Source organism: Panulirus ornatus, chromosome 46 (assembly GCF_036320965.1).
Source record: "Panulirus ornatus isolate Po-2019 chromosome 46, ASM3632096v1, whole genome shotgun sequence".
NCBI lineage: Eukaryota > Metazoa > Arthropoda > Malacostraca > Decapoda > Palinuridae > Panulirus > Panulirus ornatus.
Window position 1 is genome coordinate 30,530,843 of NC_092269.1, and position 27,995 is coordinate 30,558,837.

Sequence of the window (27,995 nt, forward strand, 5' to 3'; positions counted from 1 at the left end):
TCTCCCTCCCTCTCTCTCTCTCTCTCTCTCTCTCTCTCTCTCTCTCTCTCTCTCTCTCTCTCTCTCTCTCTCTCTCTCTCCCCTCTCTCCCCTCTCTCTCCCCTCTCTCCCCAATTACTGCTATATCACCACGTATCACATGCCTATTATCCCATCTCTCACCCCAAACCTCCTCCCTCCTCCTTCCCTCACTCATTGTTGCCCCTCCCCCCCACCCTCCTCCCTCCCTCCTCCCTCCTCCCTCACCCACCCCGCCCACTCATTGTTACCCCTCCCTCCCCCCCATCACCCCACCTCAACCCACACCCCCATTACGATCAACCATTTTGTTTATCATCATGATCGAGGGGTGGCGGTATGGAGCCGGAGAGAGAGAGAGAGAGAGAGAGAGAGAGAGAGAGAGAGAGAGAGAGAGAAGATAGCCCGAGTTATAAACTAGTTTTATGACTCCCTTCTGGGGGATAAACCAGCTTAGCCCCTCGCGCCAGCCCCCCTATAGTCACACGTTGAAACAACTTTAGATCAGGTGCTTCTTGTTGCCTTCCCTTCACCTCTCTGTCGCCAGTGTTCTGCAACGCCACAAGGATGCCATGGGGATAAGGAAGAGACAGCGACAGCCACCTACGTCGAGGAGGTGTGAGAGGTTGGTGGATGGGCGCGCGCGCGCGTCTCCATCACCATGAGTACAGACACTGAGTACAGAACTCAATCACTCGAGAAGTGTCTCCATTTTTCCCTGCTACTGGAGGGAGAGCAGCCTTGGGGCCAGGGAGGAGTCTTTAGGAGAAGGTCGTGGTGGGCAACACCATGAAAGAAGGAAGGAAGGAAGGAAGGAAGGAAGGAAGGAAGGAAGGAAGGAAGCTGTAGTTTAGCCTGGCAGTGACGGAAGAAAATGGAAGGTAACGTTATTAGATCTGGGCCCCACACTGGGCCGGGGAAGTTAGCAGGTGTTATGTTACACTGTGAGGGAGACCTTCGTTGGCCTCAGAGGGTCGTAGAGTCGTCAGGGTGAGGGCCGTACGTTGGCCTCAAAGGGTCGTAGAGTCGTCAGGGTGAGGGTCGTACGTTGGCGGCAGGAGGTCGTGGCCGATGAGGCAGCCATGACTGAGTTAAGGTTAACACACGCTGAAGGTGGAAGGAAAAGGGTCGTGGATGGTTTGTGGGGTCGTTGTTTAAAAGGGTCGTGGATGGTTTGTGGGGTCGTTGTTTAAGCGGGTTGTGGATGGTTTGTGGGGTCGTTGTTTAAGCGGGTTGTGGAAGGTTTGTGGGGTCGTTGTTTAAGAGGGTTGTGGATGGTTTGTGGGGTCGTTGTTTAAGAGGGTCGTGGATGGTTTGTGGGGTCGTTGTTTAAGAGGGTCGTGGATGGTTTGTGGGGTCGTTGTTTAAGAGGGTTGTGGATGGTTTGTGGGGTCGTTGTTTAAGAGGGTCGTGGATGGTTTGTGGGGTCGTTGTTCAAGAGAGTCGTGGATGGTTTGTGGGGTCGTTGTGACACTGGTGTGGGAACGGGGAAAGGGTCATCCATGAAGGGGGTCGTTGAATACGGGGTCGTACCTACAGCCAAGACACGCTGAAGATGGTCGTCATAGCACCTCACCGTGGCCCTCAGTGAAGGGAAGGCAAGGAGGAATCAGAGATAGTGTGGTCGTGCCAAAGGGGTCGTCCCTCTTGGCCCTATCAAGGGAGGTCGTCCCATGAAGTCGTACTAGGAGGTCGTCCCATTAAGTTCTACCATTAGGTCGTCGACCCATGATGTCTTGAAAGAGGTCGTCCCATGAAGTCGTGGCAAAGGTAGGGTGGTCAGGCGAGACGCCACAGTGGAAAAGGGAACCATTAACGACCCGCCTCCCCCCACTACTTCGACCTGACCAGATTTTTGTGTGCAGTGACAAGTAACGACCCTACTTCGACCTGACCAGAGGCGGTAACGACCCCACTTCGACCTGACCAGAGGCGGTAACGACCCCACTTCGACCTGACCAGAGGCAGTAACGACCCCACTTCGACCTGACCAGAGGCAGTAACGACCCTACTTCGACCTGACCAGAGGCAGTAACGACCACACTTCGACCTGACCTATAACGACCCCACTTCGACCTGGTTAGTAACGACCCCGCGCCCCAAACTCCGAACAACAGCAAATATTTCTCAAACTGCTCTTATTTCTCGGCTACGCCTCTGCAGGAAGTATTATATTTCTCTCGCCATTCTATTTCTTGGAAATAGAAATCACACACATTGATAAATCTATTACATTTCTTCCATGGAAATGTTATCGCCATGTTTCTATTGTCTCACATTTACTCATCTCTCGCTCTTGTCTCATTTGTTTATATTTATCAGTGTCTATCTCACTGTCGTATTTTCATTTTCATGTATGGTCAATTTAGTCTCAAATTCTTATCCCATATTTCCAGCCTCATGTGTTTGTTTGTTTGTTGTTCTTGATGTCATCATCACCTTCCATGTTGTGATTTTTTAGGTTACACTAAGATCTTCTGGTTTGGTTGTTGGGTCGTCGTATTCTCTTGACCGAGACACAGAAGAATTATCCACAAGCAAGAAATCTCTCTCTCTCTCCTGTGTCGTGAGATCACCCCACACGAAGGAGTTTGCTGTGCTCTGAGGTCACAACACTAGAGGGTCTGCTGTGTCGTGTCCTCACACCATGAGAATGTTCTTTGGTATATAGGAATGTTGTTGCTTCCTTAAAACAACTGTGGTAGAATGCCGGCCCCCCCCCCCCCCATACACCCTCCTGTGTGTGTGTGTGTGTGTGTGTGTGTGTGTGTGTGTGTGTGTGATATGATATCTCCAATCATGGGCAATGGTCCTCATTAAAACCTCTCCTCACACTGAACCTGAGAGCGGACTGACAGGGTAATGATGTAAGGAGAGAAGCAGGAAGGAGAGAAGAAGGAACGGGACAGGTCTTACGAGAGACATAAAGTTTAGGAAGGAGAGGCAACATCTTAGCGGTGTAGGGAAGAAGATAGACGTCGCAATGGTTCATTCTCGAGTTGGCCAAAGGCGTCATATTCCTCCTTCCTCATGTGACGCGACGTAGCTTTGCCGAGTGTCACCTGGTCTCGCTAATGGCGGGGGGGGCATACAAGCAGCCAGTTCTCTGGAGCAGAACCCGCAGTAATATAGAGGTGGGAGAGCGAGCCAACACTGTGGTGGTGTGGTTTAGGTGGTTTAACTTCTGCAGTCAGACTAGGGAGAGTGGGATAAAGTCTTGATTATTTTAGACTGAGCTGTTAAGTAAATGTGTGGAGATAAACCCGCTCTTGATGTATGAGTAGTGTTCAGTACGAGATGGGGAAACCACTCCTTTGTACAACGGGAACAACTGTTTAGAAGACAAGAAATGGCAGCTGTGTGGTTTCTGTGCTCAGTGATGGAAGGAAGGACAGAGCTATCAGAGGAAGGAGGAAACCTGTGAGGAACTTTAGAAAATGAAGGAAGATGTTATCACCAGTAGACCCCATCTTGTGGATGCCATGATGTTGACAAGAGTGAAGACTGTAAGACTGGAAATGCTTAAGGAAATGAAAGACTGGAGATCGCCATGGCCCCCGACCACAGTAAACATTGCTGTTCGCTTGACAGAGACAGAATCATCGCTTTCTGAGAGGAAATAATCACCCTAAGGAAAAATGGGGAATAAGAAATATACACATGTATTCGATGATTGCCATGCACACACACCAGCCTGACCAGCTATCATAGACCCATCAAACCTGAGGCCAACTATTACTAAATGGATACAAGAGTTGCTGAAGAGTGTCGACTTTATTTTTACACCCTAGACGACGAAATCTAATGTCCCTAGAGAAATTTGTCCCCAGGAACGTGTATACACAACCTACAGCAGAGGAACTGACCTTCTTCTGGAGTCGTTGTGTCCTGGGTCTCCTCCCTCACTGTAGCCTGGACTGTGGTGGTGGGTGACGTGGTGGTGGAGAGCATTGTGGTGGATGATCCTGTGGTGGATGATGCGGTGGTCGGTGGTGGTGGTGAGGTGGATGCTGGTGTCCTGGGGAGTGTTGTGGTGGGCGTTGTGGTAGCTGGTGGTGTGGTAGCAGGTGGTAGGCTTGAGGACGGCGTGGTAGTCGATCGTATGGTGGCGGTGAAGGAAGAGGAAGAGGAGGAGGAGGAAGAGGAAGAAGAAGAAGAGGAGGAGGAGGAGTTAGTGGCTGGAGTGGTGGAGACGGTGAGATTGGTGGAGAGGGTGGTGCTGGGTGACTGGTAAGAGCTGGTGGTAGCGTAGATGATGGTGGTGGTATCGGTGGTGGTATCGGTGGTGGTATCGGTGGTGGTATCGATGGTGGTATCGGTGGTGGTATCGATGGTGGTATCGGTGGTGGTAATGGTGGTGGTAGTGGTGGTGAGTGGTCGTAGTTCGGGCATGGTGGAGTGATCTGTGCAGTCATCGCCATACGCCAGCTGCACGTCATCTATGGCTATGTCGCTGTACGTCCTGGCACGTTTGGCCTCCAGCACGATCTGTTACGAGACATCAACACACTCAGGAACCTACGTATAGACCAGTATGAAGCTGTGTTATACCAGTATATACCAGTATGAAGCTGTGTTATACCAGTATATACCAGTATGAAGCTGTGTTATACCAGTATGAGGCTGTGTTATACCTGTATGAGGCTGTGTTATACCTGTATGAGGCTGTGTTATACCAGTACGAAGCTGTGTTATACCAGTATGAAGCTGTGTTATACCATGTTATACCAGTATGAAGCTGTGTTATACCAGTATATACCAGTATGAAGCTGTGTTATACCAGTATATACCAGTATGAAGCTGTGTTATACCAGTATATACTGGTATGAAGCTATGTTATACCAGTATGAAGCTGTGTTATACCAGTATATACCAGTATGAAGCTGTGTTATACCAGTATGAAGCTATGTTACACCAGTATATACCAGTATGAAGCTATGTTATACCTGTATATACCAGTATGAAGCTATGCTTTACCAGTATATACCGGTATGAAGCTATGTTATACCAGTATGAAGCTGTGTTATCCCAGTATATACCAGTATGAAGCTGTGTTATACCAGTATGAAGCTATGTTACACCAGTATATACAGTATGAAGCTATGTTATACCTGTATATACCAGTATGAAGCTATGTTTTACCAGTATATACCGGTATGAAGCTATGTTATACCAGTATGAAGCTGTGTTATACCAGTATATACCAGTATGAAGCTGTGTTATACCAGTATGAAGCTATGTTACACCAGTATATACCAGTATGAAGCTATGTTATACCTGTATATACCAGTATGAAGCTATGTTTTACCAGTATATACCGGTATGAAGCTATGTTATACCAGTATGAAGCTATGTTATACCAGTATATACCAGTATGAAGCTGTGTTATACCAGTATGAAGCTGTGTTATACCAGTATATACCAGTATGAAGCTGTGTTATACCTGTACGAAGCTGTGTTATACCGGTATGAAGCTATGTTATACCAGTATATACCAGTATGAAGCTGTGTTATACCAGTATGCTGTTATACCAGTATATACCAGTATGAAGCTGTGTTATACCAGTATATACCAGTATGAAGCTGTGTTATACCAGTATATACCAGTATGAAGTTATGTTATACCAGTATGCTGTTATACCAGTATATACCAGTATGAAGCTGTGTTATACCAGTATATACCAGTATGAAGCTATGTTATACCAGTATGCTGTTATACCAGTATATACCAGTATGAAGCTGTGTTATACCAGTATATACCAGTATGAAGCTGTGTTATACCAGTATGCTGTTATACCAGTATATACCAGTATGAAGCTGTGTTATACCAGTATATACCAGTATGAAGCTACAAGAATAGAAAATAGATTGTGGAAAAGAATTACATTGAAAAACGAAAATTATTCTAATTATCATTTTTATGCATAAAAGATGATAAAAAACTATAGAGTAATGATAGACACGAATATTACTTTAATCACCTTTTGTTTATGGATAAAAGATGATGAAAAAATACTATAGAGTAACAATAAAACTGAATATTACTTTAATTACCTTTTGATTATTTAAAACATTATATAAAAGCATAGGATAACAATGGAACTTGATATTACTTTACCTTTTGTTTGTGTATAAAAAAACATGAAAAAAAGAAACATTATAGAATAACAATAGAACCGAATATCACTATAATTCCCTTTTGTTTATGTATAAGAAATAAATATAATAAAAAAAGACACAGTAGAAGCGTATGGAACGCCATCAAAAGAAAACAACAGTGCGACCGTAACTGGCTTTTATTTCTGAATCTCTCTCTCTCTCTCTCTCTCTCTCTCTCTCTCTCTCTCTCTCTCTCTCTCTCTCACCACTCCGTCTTCTGAGGTCTTTAGGGTTGAACGCTTGGTACAGTGGTTAGCGTCGAGCGTGTGTGTGTGTGTGTGTGTGTGTGTGTGTGTGTGTGCCTCCCCCCCCCCCCCTCTTCCCTTAGAGTAGGCTTTTGTGGGTAGACAAAAGGTAGAGTGACTGTCCTCAGTTGGGTTCTTTTTTTTATTCCTTTTTGTTCCTATGATTGCCAGTATTATAGAGGGGAAAATGTCTCTTTTTTTTTTGTTTCTTTCAAGAAACACTCTCTCTCTCTCTCTCTCTCTCTCTCTCTCTCTCTCTCTCTCTCTCTCTCTCTCTCTCTCTCTCTCTCTCTCTCTCTCTCTCACACACACACACATACATATATGTATATATATATATATATATATATATATATATATATATATATGTATCATTTTCAGTTTGTATCGTACGCCAGTCAGCAATCCCCCCGATGCCGCCGGCAGCTGGCGCGGCCCATTATCCTCAACTTCCGCTGTACAATAACCAAAGCCCCCCGCCCAATACCTAAGGACCCTGTTTTAAGTCTTGAGGTAGGTAGTTCGTGTGATCCCAGGTAAAATTGTATTGGGTTTAAGGAGGTAAATTATGGTGCATATATTGGAAAACTGTGGGAATGACTTTGTCCAAGCTATCGTACATATTTAGGCCAAGTTGTTGAAGTTATCGTATGCTATGGATTGTTATTGTACTCGCCGAGCTAAGTTGCTCTGTCCAGTGGATGCGAGGTATTATACATTTGGGTATAAAGTTGTTATACCCAGGAAGAGAGCTATTAAACTAGAGAAATTATGGCATTTTTGTCATTCATTTTTGATGAAGGATCGTTTGATCGTATTCAGAATATTGACGTACAGTGAACAATATATTCTGATATCGTACATAGTAAGTGAGATTATTGGACGCAAAGGTTTTTGTTAAGCTAAACAAAGAATTTTTGCATACGAATTATTTTGAAATATTCGTATAAGTAAGATTCTTAAATGGTTTTAAGTGGTTAACTTATCGTACGAAAAAGGTTAAGTTATCGTACCGAAAACATAAGTTATCGTACAGAATAGGTACGGTTATCGTACCGCAAATTTAAGTTATTGTACAGAAAAGGTTAACTTATCGTACGGAAAAGGTTAAGTTATCGTACCGAAAACTTAAATCATCGCACGGAAAAGGATAAGTTATCGTACGAAAAAGGATAAGTCAACCTACCGAAAACTTAAGTTATCGTACGGAAAAAGGTAAGTCACTGTACACAAAAATCTAATTCATCGTTCAGGGAAAGTTTCGATTATCGTGTTCGAGAAGTTAATTCATCTTTTCCTTTTTGCTCTCAAGTTTAATCGACCTTCCACGTCCCTTCCTCAAGTTAATCTATTCGTCCCTCGTTCCTTGGTGTACCAAGTTCGAACCCCATCAAAAAAAAAGAGAGAGAAAAAAAAGTCAGTGGAACTTGAGGCCTTTATCCCCTGACTGAAACGTACCATCCACTATCGTCAGTCACTATCCATAACCCCCTTTTTTCCCCCCAAGGGCCAGTTTCAAGTCCCTCGTATACGTTCAAAAAGAAAGAAAGAAACATAAAAAAAAGGTTGAAGAAAACCCCAGGGGGTGGCTCCCTCCTCTCACCTGAAAGTTATCCACGACATTGGTCAAGTTGAACTTGTGTTGGAACCATTGATTGTGGCTGGTCCCTGTCATCTGTAAGATGGGCGGCAGGAACTCCATGGACACGCCCTCCGGCTTCAGGTACCCGTTCAGCACACCTGGAGGGACGAGTGGAAGGGGGCAATACACTAGTGTTACACTGGGAGGCAAGAAGGCCTGGTGATGGAAGACCTGATGGTTCTATGATGAGGTTATGTGTTGGAGAACAGTGCATGGGAAGGCCAGGTGATAGAAGACCTGATGGTTCTATGATGAGGTTATGTGTTGGAGGACAGTACGTGGGAAGGACGCATCAGAAGACCTGATGGTTCTATGACGAGGTTATCTGCTGGAGGACAGTACGTAGGAAGGACACACCAGAAGACCTGATGGTCTATGATGAGGTTATCTGCTGGAGGACAGCACATGGGAAGGACACATCAAAAGACCTGATGGTCTATGATGAGGTTTTCTGCTGGAGGACAGTACGTGGGAAGGACACAACAGAAGACCCTGATGGTCTATGACGAGGTTATATATTCTCAACCCCAGCCTACGCCAGGCACTCTTTCGTCCATCTGTGAGAAAGGGATGAACAGCTGGGTTGACTGTCAAGCCGAACATCTCGTTCAAGACTCGAACCCAGGCGAACCCGCTCGTGATTTCGACTACGCGATCATAAAGAATCAGGTATGATGGATGCAGAAGTTGGGAGGTGAGATTCTCTGATTCCCTAAGGCCTCTTGTTGTGGGTTCGATGATCCCCTGAAGGCTGGAGGGAGGAGGATCGAACTCTTTCCCAGACGGTAGAGTGAGGGCGGGAGGCACGTGTGTGAGGTGGAAGGTGGAAAGGAAGCCAGGTGTGGTGTCGACTGTGACTTATATGTGTGTGTGTGTCAGGTGTAGGTGGAGAGGAGGAGGGGAGGGAAGAGAGAGAGAGAGAGAGAGAGAGAGAGAGAGAGAGAGAGAGAGAGAGAGAGAGAGAGAGTTCTTTTTTTATTTTTTTTTTCTTTTGGCCAGGCAGAATCTATGACTTTAGATTCAAAATCCCCGGACATGAGAAAACAAGAGTTCAAAATGAAGGCAAGAGAGAGCGATCAAAGTCTGACACAATGAAGAATTGAAGTTAGGGATTTCTAAATCTAAATCTAAGTTACAACAGTGAACTAAGGTATCAAAACGAGAAAATCAGAAATATGATATTCAAATTAGAATCATCTTTACAAGTAGTGAATATCAAAATGGAAATTGAGGAATCTTTGACTCATGAACATAGATTATGATGAAATACAATTGATTTGGAAATGGGTCATATTCAAAATCAAAACCACACATTCAAAATCATGAGTAATTGATCACTCTCATGGAAATCAAAATCAGGATTCAAAAATTCAAAATCAAAATCATGAATGTTAGAGTCCCGATTATCTAAGTCAGATCCCAAAGATCAAAATCAAATCAAAATCAAAATTAAGGAAGTTATAGTTAGAAAGCTAATGACCTGGTATGACCTGCTTCCTCTCCATACAGCCTACCATGCCCGAGGACCTGGAGAAATGATGTTCGGCAGACATGTATGTGACCTGGAGACCTGATATTTAGAATACCTACCATATATATGTGACCTGGAGACCTGATATTTAGAATACCTACCATATATATGTGACCTGGAGACCTGAAAGTTAGAGTACCTACCACATCCATGACCTGGAGACCTGATTGTTAGAATACTCACCATTTCCGTGACCTGGAGACCTGAGAGTTAGAGTACTCACCATTTCCGTGACCTGGAGACCTGAGAGTTAGAATACCTGCCATATCCGTGACCTGGAGACCAGCTTGTCACCTGGGCTTCCTTTGAACTCCCACGTACCATCTTAACTCCCTCCCTCCCTCCCTCCCTTCCATTCCTCGCCTCTCCCTCTCTCCCTCTTCCAGTATTGTTCCACGCCTCTCACCCCTCCCTAGTCTACCCATTCCCTCCTCCCACCCATCCCCTGCAGCCACGCCCCTACCCCCTGATTCAATGATTCAGTCTATACACCTTGAAGTACCAGAGAACCACATGTTGGGATCAATCGCTCCAGCCTCCCACAGGGGAAACACAGGGTTCGCCTCCTCCTCCTCCTCCTCCTCCTTCTCCTTCTCCTCCTCCTTCTTCTTCGCCTCCTACAGGAGAGGAGGTCTGGGGCGAAGAGGGGCAGGGCGCCCTGCACCACGGGTCCAGTAGGCTTAAGCTGGGTGGGAGCCACTGGCAAAATCGAAGAGCTGGAAGTGGTTGCGTCTTGAGCAAGATAATGCCATGGTCAGTATAGTAACTTGACCGCCCGGGTGGCGCTGCTTAACGACGCTATGTAACTATACGTATGTCTCTGTGTCCCGGATGTGTACCTCCGTATATCTCGCGACTGTTTAGCAATGTATAATCGATATCTATCATCGCCATAGGTCTATCCACTGGCCTGCTTTAGCAGTAACTTGTTTATCTGTCTCTCTCCATTCGTCTGTCTATCCCTATGTTGTCTCAGTTAAGTGGTCTTTGTGGTTTTCGATCTTGTTCCCGATACCTGGCGTCTCTTCTTGTAGCGTAAACTTTAATAATCTCGAAGCCACCGGTTGGGCGAGTCCACTATTGTCTTCTGGGGGAGGTGAAGGGTTCTCGTCCTCCGTTGATAGATGAAGCTGATTGGCTGTCGTGGCCAAGTACCGTACGCCCCTCATACGACCCTGATGAATATTTAAAGGAGGGGGGAGCCCTTGAGAAATGGCTGCAGGCTTGTTAGCCAGGAGGAGGAGGAGGTGGCTATGCATCCCTTAAGGTTCCCTACGTGGGATGCTGGTGGCTCCTCCTCCTCCTGGTTATTGCTGGGGGATTAATCCCTCCACATTGATCATGGTCATTAAAGCCACGAGTTCTTGAAGGGGTCGAGTGATTACTCCATTGAGCCTTCATAAGGACTCTGGGATTAATAACTGTAATTCGTGATGGTTGTGAGTGAGTGATGTTGGTATGGTGCAACGTTGATTTATTAAGCTCTCGATCACCTCTTATGATGCGGGTGTCCAGCGGTGAAGTCCGAGGTATACCCTGTGTCGCTACACATCCCACACACACACACACACACACACACACACACCCTGTACCACTACACATCCCTCCCACACACACACACCCCTGAGGTATACCCTGTGCCACTACACATCCCTCACACACACACACACACACACCCTGTGCCACTACACATCCCTCCCACACACACACACACACACCCTGTGCCACTACACATCCCTCCCACACACACACACACCCCTGAGGTATACCCTGTGCCACTACACATCCCTCACACAAACACACACACACACACACACACACACACACACACACCAAGATCTCACGTCATTCACTTCCCTCATACCTAGAATGTTGGTGGACATCGAGTCTAATGCATTAATGAAGTTGAAGGGTTTTCGAAGTTGTTCCGAGCTAGGCATCGTTGTGGAGAGAGTGACCCTGATTGGTTAATGGGTGGCCAAAACTCTACGGTTTTGTGGGAAGGGTTCGAACAGAGGGAGACGGGGAGAGAGGGAGTGTGGAAGGGAGAAGGAAGAGCAGTAGATAGAGACAGTTACATGGGTGGAACCATGAGACGTAAGAGAAGGGAATGGTGTATGTGTGTGTGTGTGTGTGTGTGTGTGTGTGTGTGTGTGAGTGTGTGTGTGTGTGTGTGTGGAGGGGGATGACTGCCGATAGAACTTGTGAACTGGGAGGCCCAATGGACAGAGTCGAGGAGGGAAGGGAAACGCGAACAGATGTAGTGGAAGAGAAACGAGGGGTTGGGGAAGAGAGAGAGAGAGAGGACCAGAGAGGTACAGGTGAACCAATCCACAGACGACAGACAAAGCCCTGGCCCACCCGACCCACCAACCCACCAACCCACCCGACCCACCAACCCACCAACCCACCCGACCCCCCACAACACCAGTGGGTCCCCCACCTCCTCACACACTCCTTGGCTTGGTTTCTGAGGCAACACCACTACTCTACAGGTACTTCCAAGACTCCTCCGTCTTCTTCTTGAGGTCTGAAAAGGGGGCCAGACACTCTCTCTCCCCCCCTTATGTAAGGGACGGCGCCTCTGCAAACACCGCCAGTACACCAAGGGATGAGAGAGAGAGAGAGAGAGAGAGAGAGAGAGAGAGAGAGAGAGAGAGAGAGAGAGAGAGAGAGAGAGAGAGAGAGAGAAAGAGAGAGAGAGAGAGAGACCTACAAAGAGTGAGAGGTTTTTCAACCTCACAAAGAGTGCTCAGGCGCCCAAGACGAGTGGAATATAGTGATCACCTACTGTAACCACACACAGACACACACACACACAGACACACACACACACAGACACACACACACACAGACACACACACACACACACACACACACACACACACACACACACACACACACACAGACACACACACAGACACACACACACACACACAGACACAGACACACACACACACACACACACACAGACACACACACACACACACACAGACACAGACACACACACACACACACACACACACACACACACACACACACACACACACACAGGGAGGAGGGCGACAGACCCACATCTTGGGGTCTTAAGAAGCTTGCGTCTTGACCCCAAGTGGCACGGGGGCCTCTTGTGGAGCAGCAGATGCCTCTCGACGGGCTGGGGAGAGGCAGCAGATGCCTCTCGACGTGCTGGGGAGAGGCAGCAGATGCCTCTCGACGGGCTGGGGAGAGGCAGCAGGTGCCTCTCGACGGGCTGGGGAGAGGCAGCAGATGCCTCTCGACGGGCTGGGGAGAGGCAGCAGATGCCTCTCGACGGGCTGGGGAGAGGCAGCAGACCTAGTGTTCATCCTGACCCCCCCCCCACCCCCCCTTCCCAAGGGGGTCGCACCAGAGAAGACACCACACTGGCTGAACCCTCCACAGTAACTGGGGTGGGTGAACCCTCCACAGTAACTGGGGTGGGTCAGCCTTCCCCAGTAACTGGGGTGGTTTAAACCCCTTCTGTAACTGTGTTAGTTTGAACCCTTCCGGTACCTGGGATGTATGAACCTCCCAGTAAATGGGATGGTTTAAACCCTTCTCAGTAACTGGGGTGGGTGAACCCCCTCCTGTAACTGGGGTGGGTAAACTCACCCCAGTAAATGGAATGGTCTGACCCCTCACCAGTAACTGGGATGGTTTGATGGGTGAACCTCCCTAGCAATTGGGGTGAGTGAACCCTCCCCAATAATTGAAATGGGTGAAACCTCCTAGTAATATGGAACTGTTGAACCCCTTCCAGTAACTGGGATGGTGAAACCCTCTCCGTGACTCGTTTTTATTAACCCCTTCAATGTCTAGTAGCGAGGAGGAAGATTAAACCACTTCAGCCACTGGAAAGGATCGTCCAATTATATCAAATATTGGAATGGGTCAGCCAACCACTTCAGTAACAAGGGTTGGATGTACCACTTCGGTAGTTACGACTGGGGGACCTAACCTGAGAAGCTGTCATTACTTCATCATTCGAGGGTTAATAACTGGACCACTCGAACACGGGCCACAAGCGCCCAAGAGCATCGAAGTCACGTTGAAGTCAAGTCGAAGTCATGTCGAAGTCGCATCGAAGTCACGTCGAAGTCGCATCGAAGTCACGTCGAAGTCATGTCGAAGTCGCATCTAAGTCACGTCGAAGTCATGTCGAAGTCGCATCTAAGTCACGTCGAAGTCATGTCGAAGTCGCATCGAAGTTACGTCGAAGTCGCATCGAAGTCGCATCGAAGTCATGTCGAAGTCGCATCGAAGTCACGTCGAAGTCGCATCGAAGTCACGTCGAAGTCGCATCGAAGTCACGTCGAAGTCGCATCGAAGTTACGTTGAAGTCGCATCGAAGTCACGTCGAAGTCACGTCGAAGTCGCATCTAAGTCACGTCGAAGTCATGTCGAAGTCGCATCGAAGTTACGATGAAGTCGCATCGAAGTCAAGTCGAAGTCATGTCGAAGTCGCATCGAAGTTACGATGAAGTCGCATCGAAGTCAAGTCGAAGTCACATCGGAGTTATGATGAAGTCGCATCGAATTCACGTCGAAGTCGCATCGAAGTTACGATGAAGTCGCATCGAAGTCACGTCGAAATCATGAAGTCGCATCGAAGTCACGTCGAAGTCGCCTCGGAGCTGAAGAAAGGTGGGAGTATTTTGCAGTATCAGATGCTAAAATGAGGGGATTTTGTAGTATCAGATGCTAAAATGAGGGGATTTTGTGGTATCCGGTGGTAAAATGAGGGGATTTTGTGGTATCAAATGCTAAAATGAGGGGATTTTGTGGTATCAGATGCAAAAATGAGGGGATTTTGAGGGTATCAGATGCTAAAATGAGGGGATTTTGTAGTATCAGATGCTAAAATGAGGGGATTTTGTGGTATCCGATGGTAAAATGAGGGGATTTTGTGGTATCAAATGCTAAAATGAGGGGATTTTGTGGTATCAGATGCAAATAATGAGGGATTTTGAGGGTATCAGATGCTAAAATGAGGGGATTTTGTAGTATCAGATGCTAAAATGAGGGGATTTTGTGGTATCCGATGGTAAAATGAGGGGATTTTGTGGTATCAAATGCTAAAATGAGGGGATTTTGTGGTATCAGATGCAAAAATGAGGGGATTTTGAGGGTATCAGATGCTAAAATGAGGGGATTTTGTGGTATCAGATGCTAAAATGAGGGGATTTTGAGGGGATTTTGAGGGTATCAGATGCTAAAATGAGGGGATTTTGTGGTATCAGATGCCAAATTAAGGAGGATTTGATGGTATCAGATGCTAGAGGGAGTTAGGGGGGGAGGGATTTTTAGTGATATCAGAAGCGGGAAGGATTAGGATGGTGAAGGTTCGTGCAGGTGAGCGATTTCTGACCGATGACACGGGAAGGGAGGCCACCATGTCCGTGAGGACAAGTGAAGGGATCACCTCCCTGGGTGAGAGAGAGAGAGAGAGAGAGAGAGAGAGAGAGAGAGAGAGAGAGAGAGAGAGGAGAGAGAGAGAGAGAGAGAGAGAGAGAGAGAGAGAGAGAGAGAGAGAGAGAGAGAGACCATTTTTGACCCTCTGGAACCTAGAGAAGAGAGAGAGACAGAGAGAGAGAGACCATTTTTTGACCCTCTGGAACCTAGAGAAGAGAGAGAGAGAGAGAGAGAGAGAGAGAGAGAGAGAGAGAGAGAGAGAGGACAGTCTGTACAATCCTGGACGCGCTGGTAGATTGGTTTCTCCCTCAACCCACCTCTGCCAGCCAGCTATCCACTCGTGAGGTCTGGCCACCAGTGTGGAGGAGGAGGTAGAGGCCTGGAGCCTTCCACCTGCCCTCCACTTACGGGGGAATCTGGCCACCGATGTGGAGGAGGAGGAGGTACGGGATTGGAGCCTTCCACCAGCCCTCCACTTCATACGGTGTTTGTCTACTAGTGTGGATGAGAGGTGGAGCAATCATCCACCAGCCCTCCACTTACGGAGGGTGTGTGTGTGTGTGTGTGTGTGTGTCTGGCCACCAGTGTGGATGAGGGGTGGAACCATCATCCACCAGCCCTCCACTTACGGAGGGTTGTGTGTGTGTGTGTGTGTCTGGCCACCAGTGTGGATGAAGGGTGGAACCATCATCCACCAGCCCTCCACTTACTGAGTGTGTGTGTGTGTGTGTGTGTGTCTGGCCACCAGTGTGGATGAGAGGTGGAACCATCATCCACCACCGGGAACCCACCGTCGCCTTTAAGCACCACACATCCTTCCTTCTTCCTCTTCTTACCACACCAGTCCACTAAAGTAACCTCAACACGAATTTTTACTCCACCAAATGACTCTCCTTCCCCTCCACCTGACGTTTGTCTTGGCTGTGGAATCTATACTGGAGTGAACGACTCTCCACTCCTCCCCTGCTTAGCTTCCAGGTTGTCTCTGGCCCTCTGAAACCTGGAGGAGGGAGGGAGGCCACTTTCTGACCCTCTGAAACCTGGAGGAGGGAGACAGGCCACTCTCTGACCCTCTGTGACCTGGAGGAGGGAGACAGGCCACTTTCTGACTCTCTGGAACCTGGAGGAGGGAGACAGGCCACTTTCTGACTCTCTGGAACCTGGAGGAGGGATGGAGGCCACTTTCTGACCCTCTGGAACCTGGAGGAGGGAGGGAGGCCACTTTCTGACCCTCTGGAACCTGGAGGAGGGAGGGAGGCCACTTTCTGACCCTCTGGAACCTGGAGGAGGGAGATATGCCACTTTCTGACCCTCTGGAACCTGGAGGAGGGAGGCCACTTTCTGACCCTCTGGAACCTGGAGGAGGGAGGGCAGTTTCTGACCCCCTGAGACCTGGAGGAGGGAGACAGGCCACTTTCCGACCCTCTGGAACCTGGTGGAGGGAGACAGGCCACTTTCTGACCCTCTGGAACCTGGAGAAGGGAGACAGGCCACTTTCTGACCCTCTGTGACCTGGAGGAGAGTGGTCACTTTCTGACCCTCTGGAACCTGGAGGAGAGGGAGAGGCCACTTTCTGACCTTCTGGAACCTGGAGGAGAGAGGTCACTCTCTGACCCTCTGGAACCTGAAGGAGAGACAGGCCACTTTCTGACCCATTAGAACTTCGAGGAGAAAGGTCACTCTCTGACGTAGAACGTGGAGGACAGAGAGGTCATTTTCTGACCTCCTGGAAGCTGAAGGGGTGAGGTCATTTTCTGACCCTCTGCAACCTGGCTCCTGGAACCTGGTGAAGAGAGAGAGAGAGAGAGAGAGAGAGAGAGAGAGTCAGGCCATTTTCTGACACCCTAAAAACCTGGAGGAGATAGAGAGGCCATTGCCTGACCATTCTAAAACCATTTTTCTGTTCACCGGACACATCATTATCTCCTGGTTAGGTTAGGCTCTCCTCTGTAGCCATGTAGACAGTCTCTTCTCTCGATATAGGTTGTTAAGTTTATTTTCCCCAGTGGAACTCGACATCCACAGCAACCATTGGACGAACCCTGTATACAGACTCTTCTCTCGTCATAGGTGTTAAGTTTTTTTCCCAGTGGAACTCGACATCCACAGCAACCATTGGACGAACCCTGTATACAGACTCTTCTCTCGTCATAGGTGTTAAGTTTTTTTTCCCCAGTGGAACTCGACATCCACAGTAACCACTGGACGAAACCTGTATACAGACTCTTCTCTCGACGTGTGTAAGTATTTTTCCCCAGTGGAACTCGAAATCCACAGCAGCCACTGGACGAAACCTGTATACAGGCTCTTCTCTCGTCATAGGTGTTAAGTTTTTTTCCCAGTGGAACTCGACATCCACAGTAACCACTGGACGAATCCTGTATACAGACTCTTCTCTCGACATAAGTGTAAGATTTTTTCTCCATTGGAACTCGACATCCACAGTAACCACTGGACGGAATCCACAGAGCGACCCAGCCAAGGTGGGTGAGGAATATTTTCCTCTTTTTCTTTTCTTCGTCGATGGAAAATGAATTTACTCTTGTACCACATGAATGCGGGGCTTCACACTGAGGTGCCCAACACCCCATCCTCCCCTCTCTGGCCTCAGTCTAATGAGTGTCCTCGTTCGTGTCCTCGTTCGTATCCTCGTTCGTGTCCTCCCTCGTTCGTGCCCTCGTTCGTGTCCTCGTCCGTGTCCTCCCTCGTTCGTGTCCTCCCTCGTTCTCGTCCTCGTTCGTGTCCTTCCTCGTTCTCGTCCTCTTTCGTATCCTCCCTCGTTCGTGTCCTCGTTCGCGTCCGCCCTCATTCGTGCCCTCGTTCGTGTCCTCGTTCGTGTCCTCCCTCCTTCGTGTCCTCGTTCGTGTCCTCGTCCGCCAGCAAGTCGCCCAGGGTCTCCCGTTACAGTGCTCTGAAGGAAGTTTCTTCTCATGAATCCTCGAATCGAAGATTCTCTGATATTGATGAATATTCAATTACGGGGTCTCGAGCTTCTTAGAATCCATAGTGATGAATATTCAAATGAAGATTCTCCAGACGTAGAATCCAGATGGGTGGTGAATATTCAAGTGGGAGTTTTTAAGATTCATAGAATAACAAATTATCAAATATTCAGTTTGACTTTTCAAGATTCCCAGAATCATATTTTGGTAAATATTCAATAGCAAGTTCACGAAATACTTGGAATCACAAATTGGTAGATATTCAGGTCGGGGGATTATCGTGTGTACAAGAATATTCAATTGAAGATTCTCAACTCGCCACACGACACATCTCAGAGAGACTTCCCCCACATCTCAGTGTTCAGATCTGTAGCACAAGATCTTCAGCCATGAAGAGAAGAGAGAAGAGACAGAGAATGGGGCATAGTTGAAATGGGAGGTCAAAGCATTATATTCCCCCGAGGGTACGCTACTGCAGAGTTCAAAATGGATGAAATTGACGTTCAGTTGTCTGTCTCTCTCGACCTTACTTACTCACAGCCCTAGGGACCAGTGGAAAGGTGGTGTATTATGGTCTTCCCAAGGAAGGTCTTGTTTCAGGTCACATACGAGTGTTATAGAGAGGTCACAGATGTTGTAACACAGAGACACGAGTGTTATAGGGAGGTCACAGGTGTTGTAACACGGAGATACAAGTGTTATAGAGAGGTCACAGGTGTTGTAACACAGAGACACGAGTGTTATAGGGAGGTCACAGGTGTTGTAACACGGAGATACGACTGCTGTAGGGAGGTCACAGGTGTTGTAACACGGAGATACAAGTGTTATAGAGAGGTCACAGGTGTTGTAACACAGAGACACGAGTGTTATAGGGAGGTCACAGGTGTTGTAACACGGAGATACAAGTGTTATAGAGAGGTCACAGGTGTTGTAACACAGAGACACGAGTGTTATAGGGAGGTCACAGGTGTTGTAACACGGAAATACGACTGCTGTAGGGAGGTCACAGGTGTTGTAACACGGAGATACGATTATCTGAGGCAAGTGACAGGTGTGCCAACAGAACCATACAGGTGTTTGAGGCAAGATTCACAGGTGTCATGGAGCCAGGCAGTGTATGTGTTCATATGACACCCTGGAGCTGGCATGACACATGACACCCTGAAGCTGGCATGACACATGACACCCTGAAGCTGCCTGGGGGGGGGGGGGGCGTTCGGGTGACCTCTCCCCCCCCTTCTCTCTCTCTCTCTCTCTCTCTCTCTCTCTCTCTCTCTCTCTCTCTCTCTCTCTCTCTCTCTCTCTCTCTCTCTCTCTCTCTCTCTCTCTCTCTCTCTCTCTCTCTCCTGGTTTGCTACTTCCCCTGGTGTTGGCAGCTGTTAAAGCCGAACAAGAGTCTACCACCGTTACACACACACACACACACACTCACTCACTCACTCACTCACTCACTCACTCACTCACTCATATACACACACACACACACACACACACACACACACACACAGACACACACATACGACACACACATACACATCTGCTTTAACAGATGACAGAGTAGCACTACTCCAAACCCCAGCCCTCCAAGCCCCAGCCCTCCAAACCCCAGCCCTCCAAGCCCCAGCCCTCCAAACCCCAGCCCTCCAAACTCCAGCCCTCCAAACCCCAGCCCTCCAAACCCCAGCCCTCCAAACCCCAGCCCTCCAAACCCCAGCCCTCCAAACCCCAGCCCTCCAAACCCTAGCCCTCCAGACCCCAGCCTTCCAAACCCCAGCCTTCCAAACCCCAGCCTTCCAAACCCCAACCCTCCAAACCTCAACCCTCCAAACCCCAGCCCTCCAAACTTCTCTCTCCCACCCCTCTGAACCACCAGTATAGATCATCCTGGAAATAAAAGTGGGCGTCGTTTGTGTTTCTCACAGGACGAACTGGTCGTTTGTTCACTTTACTTTGAGAATTTTGGATAGTTTTCTTATGGTAGATTGGTCATTACTTTGGTTGATGTCGTTTGGTAGTTTGCAGATTTCCATTGGTAGTTTGGTTGTTAATTTGGTTAACAATCGTTTGGTAGTTTGGGTTGAAATGGGAGTGTGGTTGTTAATTTGGTTAACAATCGTTTGGTAGTTTGGGTTGTATGGCAGTGTGGTTGTTGATTTGATTAACAATCGTTTGGTAGTGTGGGTTGTATGGCAGTGTGGTTGTTCATTTGGTTAACAATCGTTTGGTAGTTTGGGTTGTATTGTAATGTGGTTGTTCATTTGATTAACAATCGTTTGGTAGTTTAGTTTGTATGGCAGTGTGGTTGTTCATTTGGTTAACAATCGTTTGGTAGTTTGGGTTGTAATGGCAGTGTGGTTGTTAATTTGGTTAACAATCGTTTGGTAGTTTGGGTTGTAATGGCAGTGTGGTTGTTCATTTGATTAACAATCGTTTGGTAGTTTGGGTTGTAATGGCAGTGTGGTTCTTCATTTGATTAACAATCGTTTGGTAGTTTGGGTTGTATAGCAGTATGGTTGTTCATTTGATTAACAATCGTTTGGTAGTTTGGGTTGTATGACAATGTGGTTGTTCATTTGATTAACAGTCGTTTGGTAGTTTGAGTTGTATGGCAATGTGGTTGTTCATTTGATTAACAATCGTTTGGTAGTTTGGGTTGTAATGGCAGTGTGGTTGTTCATTTGATTAACAATCGTTTGGTAGTTTGGGTTGTAATGGCAGTGTGGTTGTTAATCTGATTAACAATCGTTTGGTAGTTTGGGTTGTAATAGTTGTTCATGTGGTTTAACAATCGTTTGGTCATTAAGTAGTTCGGTTGACTCTGATTCATTTCATACTGACACTAGAAACGAGAACAGTGTGTGAACTTGTCACAATCACTGATAAGGGTCAAAAGCCATAGGAAGAGATAAGAGATTAGCTGATAGACTTAGCGGAAACACTCAGATAGATAGACAGACGTGAAGACCAGTATTAGCAGTGAACAGGCCCTAGCGAGGCAGTGAACAGGCCCTAGCAAGGCAGTGAACAGGCTCTAGCAAGGCAGTGAACAGGCGTTAGCGAGGCAGTGAACAGGCCCCTAGTGAGGCAGTGAACAGGCCCTAGCGAGGCAGTGAACAGGCCCCTAGTGAGGCAGTGAACAGGCCCTAACGAGGCAGTTGAACAGGCCCTAGCGAGGCAGTGAACAGGCCCTAGCGAGGCAGTTGAACAGGCCCTAGCGAGGCAGTGAACAGGCTCTAGCGAGGCAGTGACCAGGCCCTAACGAGGCAGTGAACAGGCCCTAGCGAGGCAGTGAACAGGCCCTAGCGAGGCAGTGAACAGGCCCTAGCGAGGCAGTGAACAGGCCCTAACGAGGCAGTGAACAGGCCCTAGCGAGGCAGTGAACAGGCCCTAGCGAGGCAGTGAACAGGCCCTAGCGAAGCAGTGAACAGGCCCTACCGAGGCAGTGAACAGGTCCTAGAGCAGGCCCAAGCTATAGACAGTGATGAGCACTGTCAAGACAGTGACGTCAAGAGGCACTGACGAGATGGTCAAAAAGACACTGTCGAGGTGGGTAAACAAGCCCTGACAAGGCAGTGAATAGTCACTGTCGAGCAAGTGAAGAGAGAAAGAAAGTCACTGTCGAGCCAGTGAAAAGAGAAAAAAAGTCACTGTCGAGCCAGTGAAGAGAAAAAAGTCACTGCCGAGCCAATGAAGAAAGTAGGGCACTGTCACTCAGTGAAGAGAGAAAAAAAGTCACTGGCGACTCAGTGAAGAGAGAAGTAAAGGCACTGTCGAGCCAGTGAAAAGAGAAAAAAAGTCACTGTCGACTCAGTGAAGAAAGAAAGAAAGTCACTGTCGAGCCAGTGAAGAGAGAAAGAAAGTCACTGTCGAGCCTGTGAAAAGAGAAAAAAAAGTCACTGTCGAGCCAGTGAAGAGAAAAAAGTCCCTGTCGACTCAGTGAAGAGAGAAAGAAAGGCACTGTCGACTCAGTGAAGAGAGAAAGAAAGGCACTGTCGAGCCAGTGAAGAGAGAAGTACAGGCACTGTCGACTCGGTGAAGAGAGAAGTAAAGGCACTGTCGACTCAGTGAAAAGAGAGAAGTAAAGGCACTGTCGACTCGGTGAAGAGAGAAGTAAAGGCACTGTCGACTCGGTGAAGAGAGAAGGAAAGGCACTGTCGACTCAGAGAGAAGTAAAGGCACTGTCGACTCAGTGAAGAGAGAGAAGTAAAGGCACTGTCGACTCAGTGAAAAGAGAGAAGTAAAGGCACTGTCGACTCAGTGAAAAGAGAGAAGTAAAGGCACTGTCGACTCAGTGAAAAGAGAGAAGTAAAGGCACTGTCGACTCAGTGAAAAGAGAGAAGTAAAGGCACTGTCGACTCAGTGAAAAGAGAGAAGTAAAGGCACTGTCGAGCAGTGAAAAGAGAGAAAGAAAGGCACTGTCGAGCCAGTGAAAAGTGTGTGGGCCGCCATGCCAGCGACTGTGAAAGGTCAAGTTCTTAATTCATGACACATTCGAGGTCACATGGAAGGCGGGGGAAATCCCCCCCCCACACACACCCCCCACAACCCCAACCCCCCAACCCCCCACAACCCCCCCAACCCCCCAACCCCCCACAACCCCCCCAACCCCCCAACCCCCCACAACCCCCCCAACCCCCCAACCCCTTCTTCCAATCCTTTATCTTTGACTCCGTTTTTTAATAGGCTTAAAATCTTTACCCCCTCCTCCCTTTGTATTTTTTTAAGGTATTTTGGTCATCTATTTCGCTCCTTGAGGTTGATGGGGTTCGTCTCTACCACTGGGGTAATCTCATGGGGGTTGTTGGTGAGGTTATGGAATTGGCAATTAGAGGTTTTTTTTTTTTTCTTTTTTTTTTTTTTTGGCTTGGTCGAAGCCATCGTCAAGCCAATGTTGTTTTGCAGGGGTTCGGACACGCGTCAACCAATCCCATTCGTCCTATGAGGGCACTGGGGTTTGGGACAGCCAATCAGAATCGTCACACTGGGTGCCTCGAACCTCACACAGCCAATCAGGTTGTCGCACCCTTCATCTCGGACGACCCCCTGCCAGCTAGGCTGGCTGGGATTGGCTCCCTCCCTGGCCCTAATCAGTGAGGCCGGGGGATTAACAAGTCGTTTCAGAGATTAGCCAGTCGCTTCATCTGAATGGACATGACCTTGCCTGTGTGTGAGGGTCCATAGTTCGGTCGCTACAGTAACTCGTATGTCAATCATATATTGTTGACATTGTTATATTGTAAATTGTTATATTGTAAATTGTTATATTGTAAATTGTTATAAATAACCCAGAGGTAATTTTCTTATAATTTTTTTCTTTTCCTTTTTTTTTGGCTCTCCAATACCGTCTCTTGGATAGATCTCTCTCTCTCTCTCTCTCTCTGACGTGAGGACATTCTCTCTCATCTCTCTCTCTCATCTCTCTCTCTCTCTCTCTCTCTCTCTCTCTCTCTCTCTCTCTCTCTCTCTCTCTCTCTCTCTCTCTCTCTCTCTCTCTCTCATCTCTCTCTCTCATCTCTCTCTCTCTCTCTCTCTCTCTCTCTCTCTCTCTCTCTCTCTCTCTCTCTCTCTCTCTCTCTCTCATCTCTCTCTCTCATCTCTCTCTCTCTCTCTCTCTCTCTCTCTCTCTCTCTCTCTCTCTCTCTCTCTCTCTCTCTCTCCTTCCATCTATCCATCCATCTATCTTTGACGCCAGTGGCGGCCCTCATCTGGCGATAGATCGACACTAGTATTATACCATCCATAACAAAAACTACAAGAATGATGGGTAATGGGTGGATGGGGTGATGGGTGGATGGGGTGATGGGTCTTCGGGTGAGAGAGAGAGAGAGAGAGAGAGAGAGAGAGAGAGGGATGGTGGTGGTTGCATGGTGTGGTCTTCAGCCGCCGTGAGACTGCAGGTTAAAGGTGATCTTGGTCTTTGCAGAGGACCATGAAGGGGTTATCTTAGATGCTCAGGTGGTGATGGTCTGTGGTGAGTTATCTTAGAGCGAGGGTCGTCTGTGGAGGAGGGAGGAGGAGGAGGAAGGTGATCTTGGAGGAGTAGAAGGAGGAGGAGGAGGGTGATCTTGGAGGAGGAGGGAGGAGGAGGAGGAGGGTGATCTTGGAGGAGGGAGGAGGGTGATCTTGGAGGAGTGGAGGTCGTACGTTGGTGTATCGTGAAGGATGGTTGGAGTGTAGGGAGGCCACGGAGTGCTGGATCTTAGAGGGAGGGACCTGGTGGAGTCTAGAGGTTGTAGGGAGGGACCTGGTGGAGTCTAGAGGTCGTAGGGAGGGACCTGGTGGAGTCTAGAGGTTGTAGGGAGGGACCTGGTGGGGTCTAGAGGTCGTAGGGAGGGACCTGGTGGAGTCTAGAAGTTGTAGGGAGGGACCTGGTGGAGTCTAGAGGTCGTAGGGAGGGACCTGGTGGAGTCTAGAGGTTGTAGGGAGGGACCTGGTGGGGTCTAGAGGTCGTAGGGAGGGACCTGGTGGAGTCTAGAAGTTGTAGGGAGGGACCTGGTGGAGTCTAGAGGTCGTAGGGAGGGACCTGGTGGAGTCTAGAGGTTGTAGGGAGGGACCTGGTGGGGTCTAGAGGTCGTAGGGAGGGACCTGGTGGAGTCTAGAAGTTGTAGGGAGGGACCTGGTGGAGTCTAGAGGTCGTAGGGAGGGACCTGGTGGAGTCTAGAGGTCGTAGGGAGGGACCTGGTGGAGTCTAGAGGTCGTAGGGAGAGACCTGGTGGAGTCTAGAGGTTGTAGGGAGGGACCTGGTGGGGTCTAGAGGTCGTAGGGAGGGACCTGGTGGAGTCTAGAGGTTGTAGGGAGGGACCTGGTGGGGTCTAGAGGTCGTAGGGAGGGACCTGGTGGGGTCTAGAGTTCTAGGGAGGGTCCTGGTGGGGTCTAGAGGTCGTAGGGAGGGACCTGGTGGAGTCTAGAGGTTGTAGGGAGGGACCTGGTGGGGTCTAGAGGTCGTAGGGAGGGACCTGGTGGGGTCTAGAGTTCTAGGGAGGGTCCTGGTGGAGTCTAGAGGTCTTGGGAGGGACCTGGTGGAGTCCAGAGATCGTGGGGAGGGACCTGGTGGATTGTGGCTGTCGTGATTTGATGGATCATACAGGCTGGAGAGGAAAACATTCTGGGTGGCAGAGTAGATGTTTGTGGAGTGGTAGAGTAGATGTTTATGGGATGGCAGAGTAGATGTTTGTGGGATGGTAGAGTAGATGTTTGTAGAGTGGTTGGGTAGATGTTTGTGGGATGGTAGAGTAGATGTTTGTAGAGTTGTATAGTAGATGTTCATTGGGTGAGGGAATAGATGTCTGACGATTGGTAATGTAGAAATTTGAGGTGTTGTTAGGTAGAAATGGGTGGGGGTGATAGGGTAGAAATATGTGGGGTAGTTTGTGGGGAGATAGGTAGAAATTTGTGGGGTGGTAGGATAGAAATGTGTGGGGTGGTAGGGTAGAAATGTGTGGGGTGGTAGGGTAAAAATGTGTGGGGTGGTAGGGTAGAAATGTGTGGGGTGGTAGGGTAGAAATGGGTGGGGTGGTAGGGTAGAAATGTGTGGGGTGGTAGGGTAGAAATGTGTGGGGTGGTAGGGTAGAAATGTGTGGGGTGGTAGGGTAGAAATGGGTGGGGTGGTAGGGTAGAAATGTGTGGGGTGGTAGGGTAGAAATGGGTGGGGTGGTAGGGTAGAAATGTGTGGGATGGTTGGGTAGAAATGTGTGGGGTGGTAGGGTAGAAATGTGTGGGGTGGTAGGGTAGAAATGTGTGGGGTGGTAGGGTAGAAATGTGTGGGGTGGTAGGGTAGATATGTGTGGGGTGGTAGGGTAGAAATGTGTGGGGTGGTAGGGTAGATATGTGTGGGGTGGTAGGGTAGATATGTGTGGGGTGGTAGGGTAGATATGTGTGGGGTGGTAGGGTAGATATGTGTGGGGTGGTAGGGTAGATATGTGTGGGGTGGTAGGGGAGAGAAATTCATTATAGTGTTTGACCTTGGACCCCTCCCCACTGTAAGGTCATGGGGGCGCCTCGAATCTCTGGAGGTGGGGAGATGGGGGGTGATAACCCCTTCGCTCACCCACTTCGATCCATATTGTGGTGGGTGGAGGAGGTGGAGGAGGTGGAGGAGGTGGGGTGGGTGGGTGAGGATGGGCTGTGACGACGACTTCGACCAGTTGGGTCGAGATCAGCCAGCCAGGTGGGAGTGGGTGTTACAATACATGAGTAACACTAGAATATAAACAGTGGGAGACAGAGAGAGTATGTGAAGATCCACTGAATATTCCACTGAATATTCTGCGTCGTGATATTGAAAAAATAAAGATCAAAATCGTTATTGCTTTGAAATAAATCAGTACCAAGCACAAATAAATATATATATATATATATATACTAAATAGAAATAGATATATTTCTTATCTAATTTTCAGGAAGACATGTGAAGCTCTGGGTAGATTTTGAAGTGTATAGATTTTGACATTTCAAATTTCAATATCACAATGTAAATTCTCAGACAAGATTGACGGTATAAGTGTGAAGAATGGTGTTATAAAATGGCATGATGAAGGGTATTATAAATGGCATGATGAAGGGCATTGAACACCATTTTCTTCGTAGGACTCGAACCCTTCCCCTCTCCTCCTCGCTGAGCCGTAACCCTGGTGCTCTTATCTTACGCCAGTCACCTTGCCTGTGTTCCACTCAACTGTTTGTGTCGGCGTCCAGTGTTCTCTCTCCCTCCCATGGAGCCTCCCCTCCCTTCCCCCCTTCCCTACCCCCTACCCCCCTCCACCCCCATTTTTTGTTGCCTCGTACGCTTTCATACGCGCTACGCAGGCCCCGGCTTCCTCATGTGGGTTCCCCCGCCCCCCCTGGTATATCTCTCGTTGCCCCCCCTGGTATATCTCTCGTTGCCCCCCCTGGTATATCTCTCGTTCCCCCCCCCTGGTATATCTCTCGTTGCCCCCCCTGGTATATCTCTCGTTGCCCCCCCCTGGTATATCTCTCGTTGCCCCCCCCTGGTATATCTCTCGTTGCCCCCCCCTGGTATATCTCTCGTTGCCCCCCCCTGGTATATCTCTCGTTGCCCCCCCCTGGTATATCTCTCGTTGCCCCCCCCTGGTATATCTCTCGTTGCCCCCCCTGGTATATCTCTCGTTGCCCCCCCCTGGTATATCTCTCGTTGCCCCCCCCTGGTATATCTCTCGTTGCCCCCCCCTGGTATATCTCTCGTTGCCCCCCCTGGTATATCTCTCGTTGCCCCCCCTGGTATATCTCTCGTTGCCCCCCCCTGGTATATCTCTCGTTGCCCCCCCTGGTATATCTCTCGTTGCCCCCCCCTGGTATATCTCTCGTTGCCCCCCCTGGTATATCTCTCGTTGCCCCCCCTGGTATATCTCTCGTTGCTCCCCCCTGGTATATCTCTCGTTGCTCCCCCCTGGTATATCTCTCGTTGCCCCCCCCTGGTATATCTCTCGTTGCCCCCCCCTGGTATATCTCTCGTTGCTCCCCCTGGTATATCTCTCGTTGCCCCCCCCTGGTATATCTCTCGTTGCCCCCCCCTGGTATATCTCTCGTTGCTCCCCCTGGTATATCTCTCGTTGCCCCCCCTGGTATATCTCTCGTTGCCCCCCCCTGGTATATCTCTCGTTGCCCCCCCCTGGTATATCTCTCGTTGCCCCCCCTGGTATATCTCTCGTTGCTCCCCCTGGTATATCTCTCGTTGCCCCCCCTGGTATATCTCTCGTTGCTCCCCCCTGGTATATCTCTCGTTGCCCCCCTGGTATATCTCTCGTTCCCCCCCCCTGGTATATCTCTCGTTGCCCCCCCCTGGTATATCTCTCGTTCCCCCCCTGGTATATCTCTCGTTCCCCCCCCCCTGGTATATCTCTCGTTGCCCCCCCTGGTATATCTCTCGTTGCCCCCCCTGGTATATCTCTCGTTGCCCCCCCTGGTATATCTCTCGTTGCCCCCCCTGGTATATCTCTCGTTGCCCCCCCTGGTATATCTCTCGTTGCTCCCCCTGGTATATCTCTCGTTGCCCCCCCCTGGTATAT

The 27,995-nt window shown here is 48.7% G+C and overlaps 1 protein-coding gene across 3 annotated transcripts in view; it reads right to left on the reverse strand.

Moving 5' to 3' along the window:
- The window catches only part of LOC139763181 (uncharacterized), a 155,398-nt gene that overhangs the window by 11,197 nt on the left and 116,206 nt on the right, over positions 1–27,995 (reverse strand). For all 3 annotated transcript variants that reach the window (XM_071688900.1, XM_071688899.1, XM_071688901.1), the window contains exons 7-8: positions 8,026–8,162; positions 3,885–4,506 (exon numbers count right to left, since the gene is read on the reverse strand). In XM_071688900.1, coding sequence (XP_071545001.1) covers positions 3,885–4,506; positions 8,026–8,162 — 759 coding nt within the window. The remainder of the gene's footprint in view (positions 1–3,884; positions 4,507–8,025; positions 8,163–27,995) is intronic.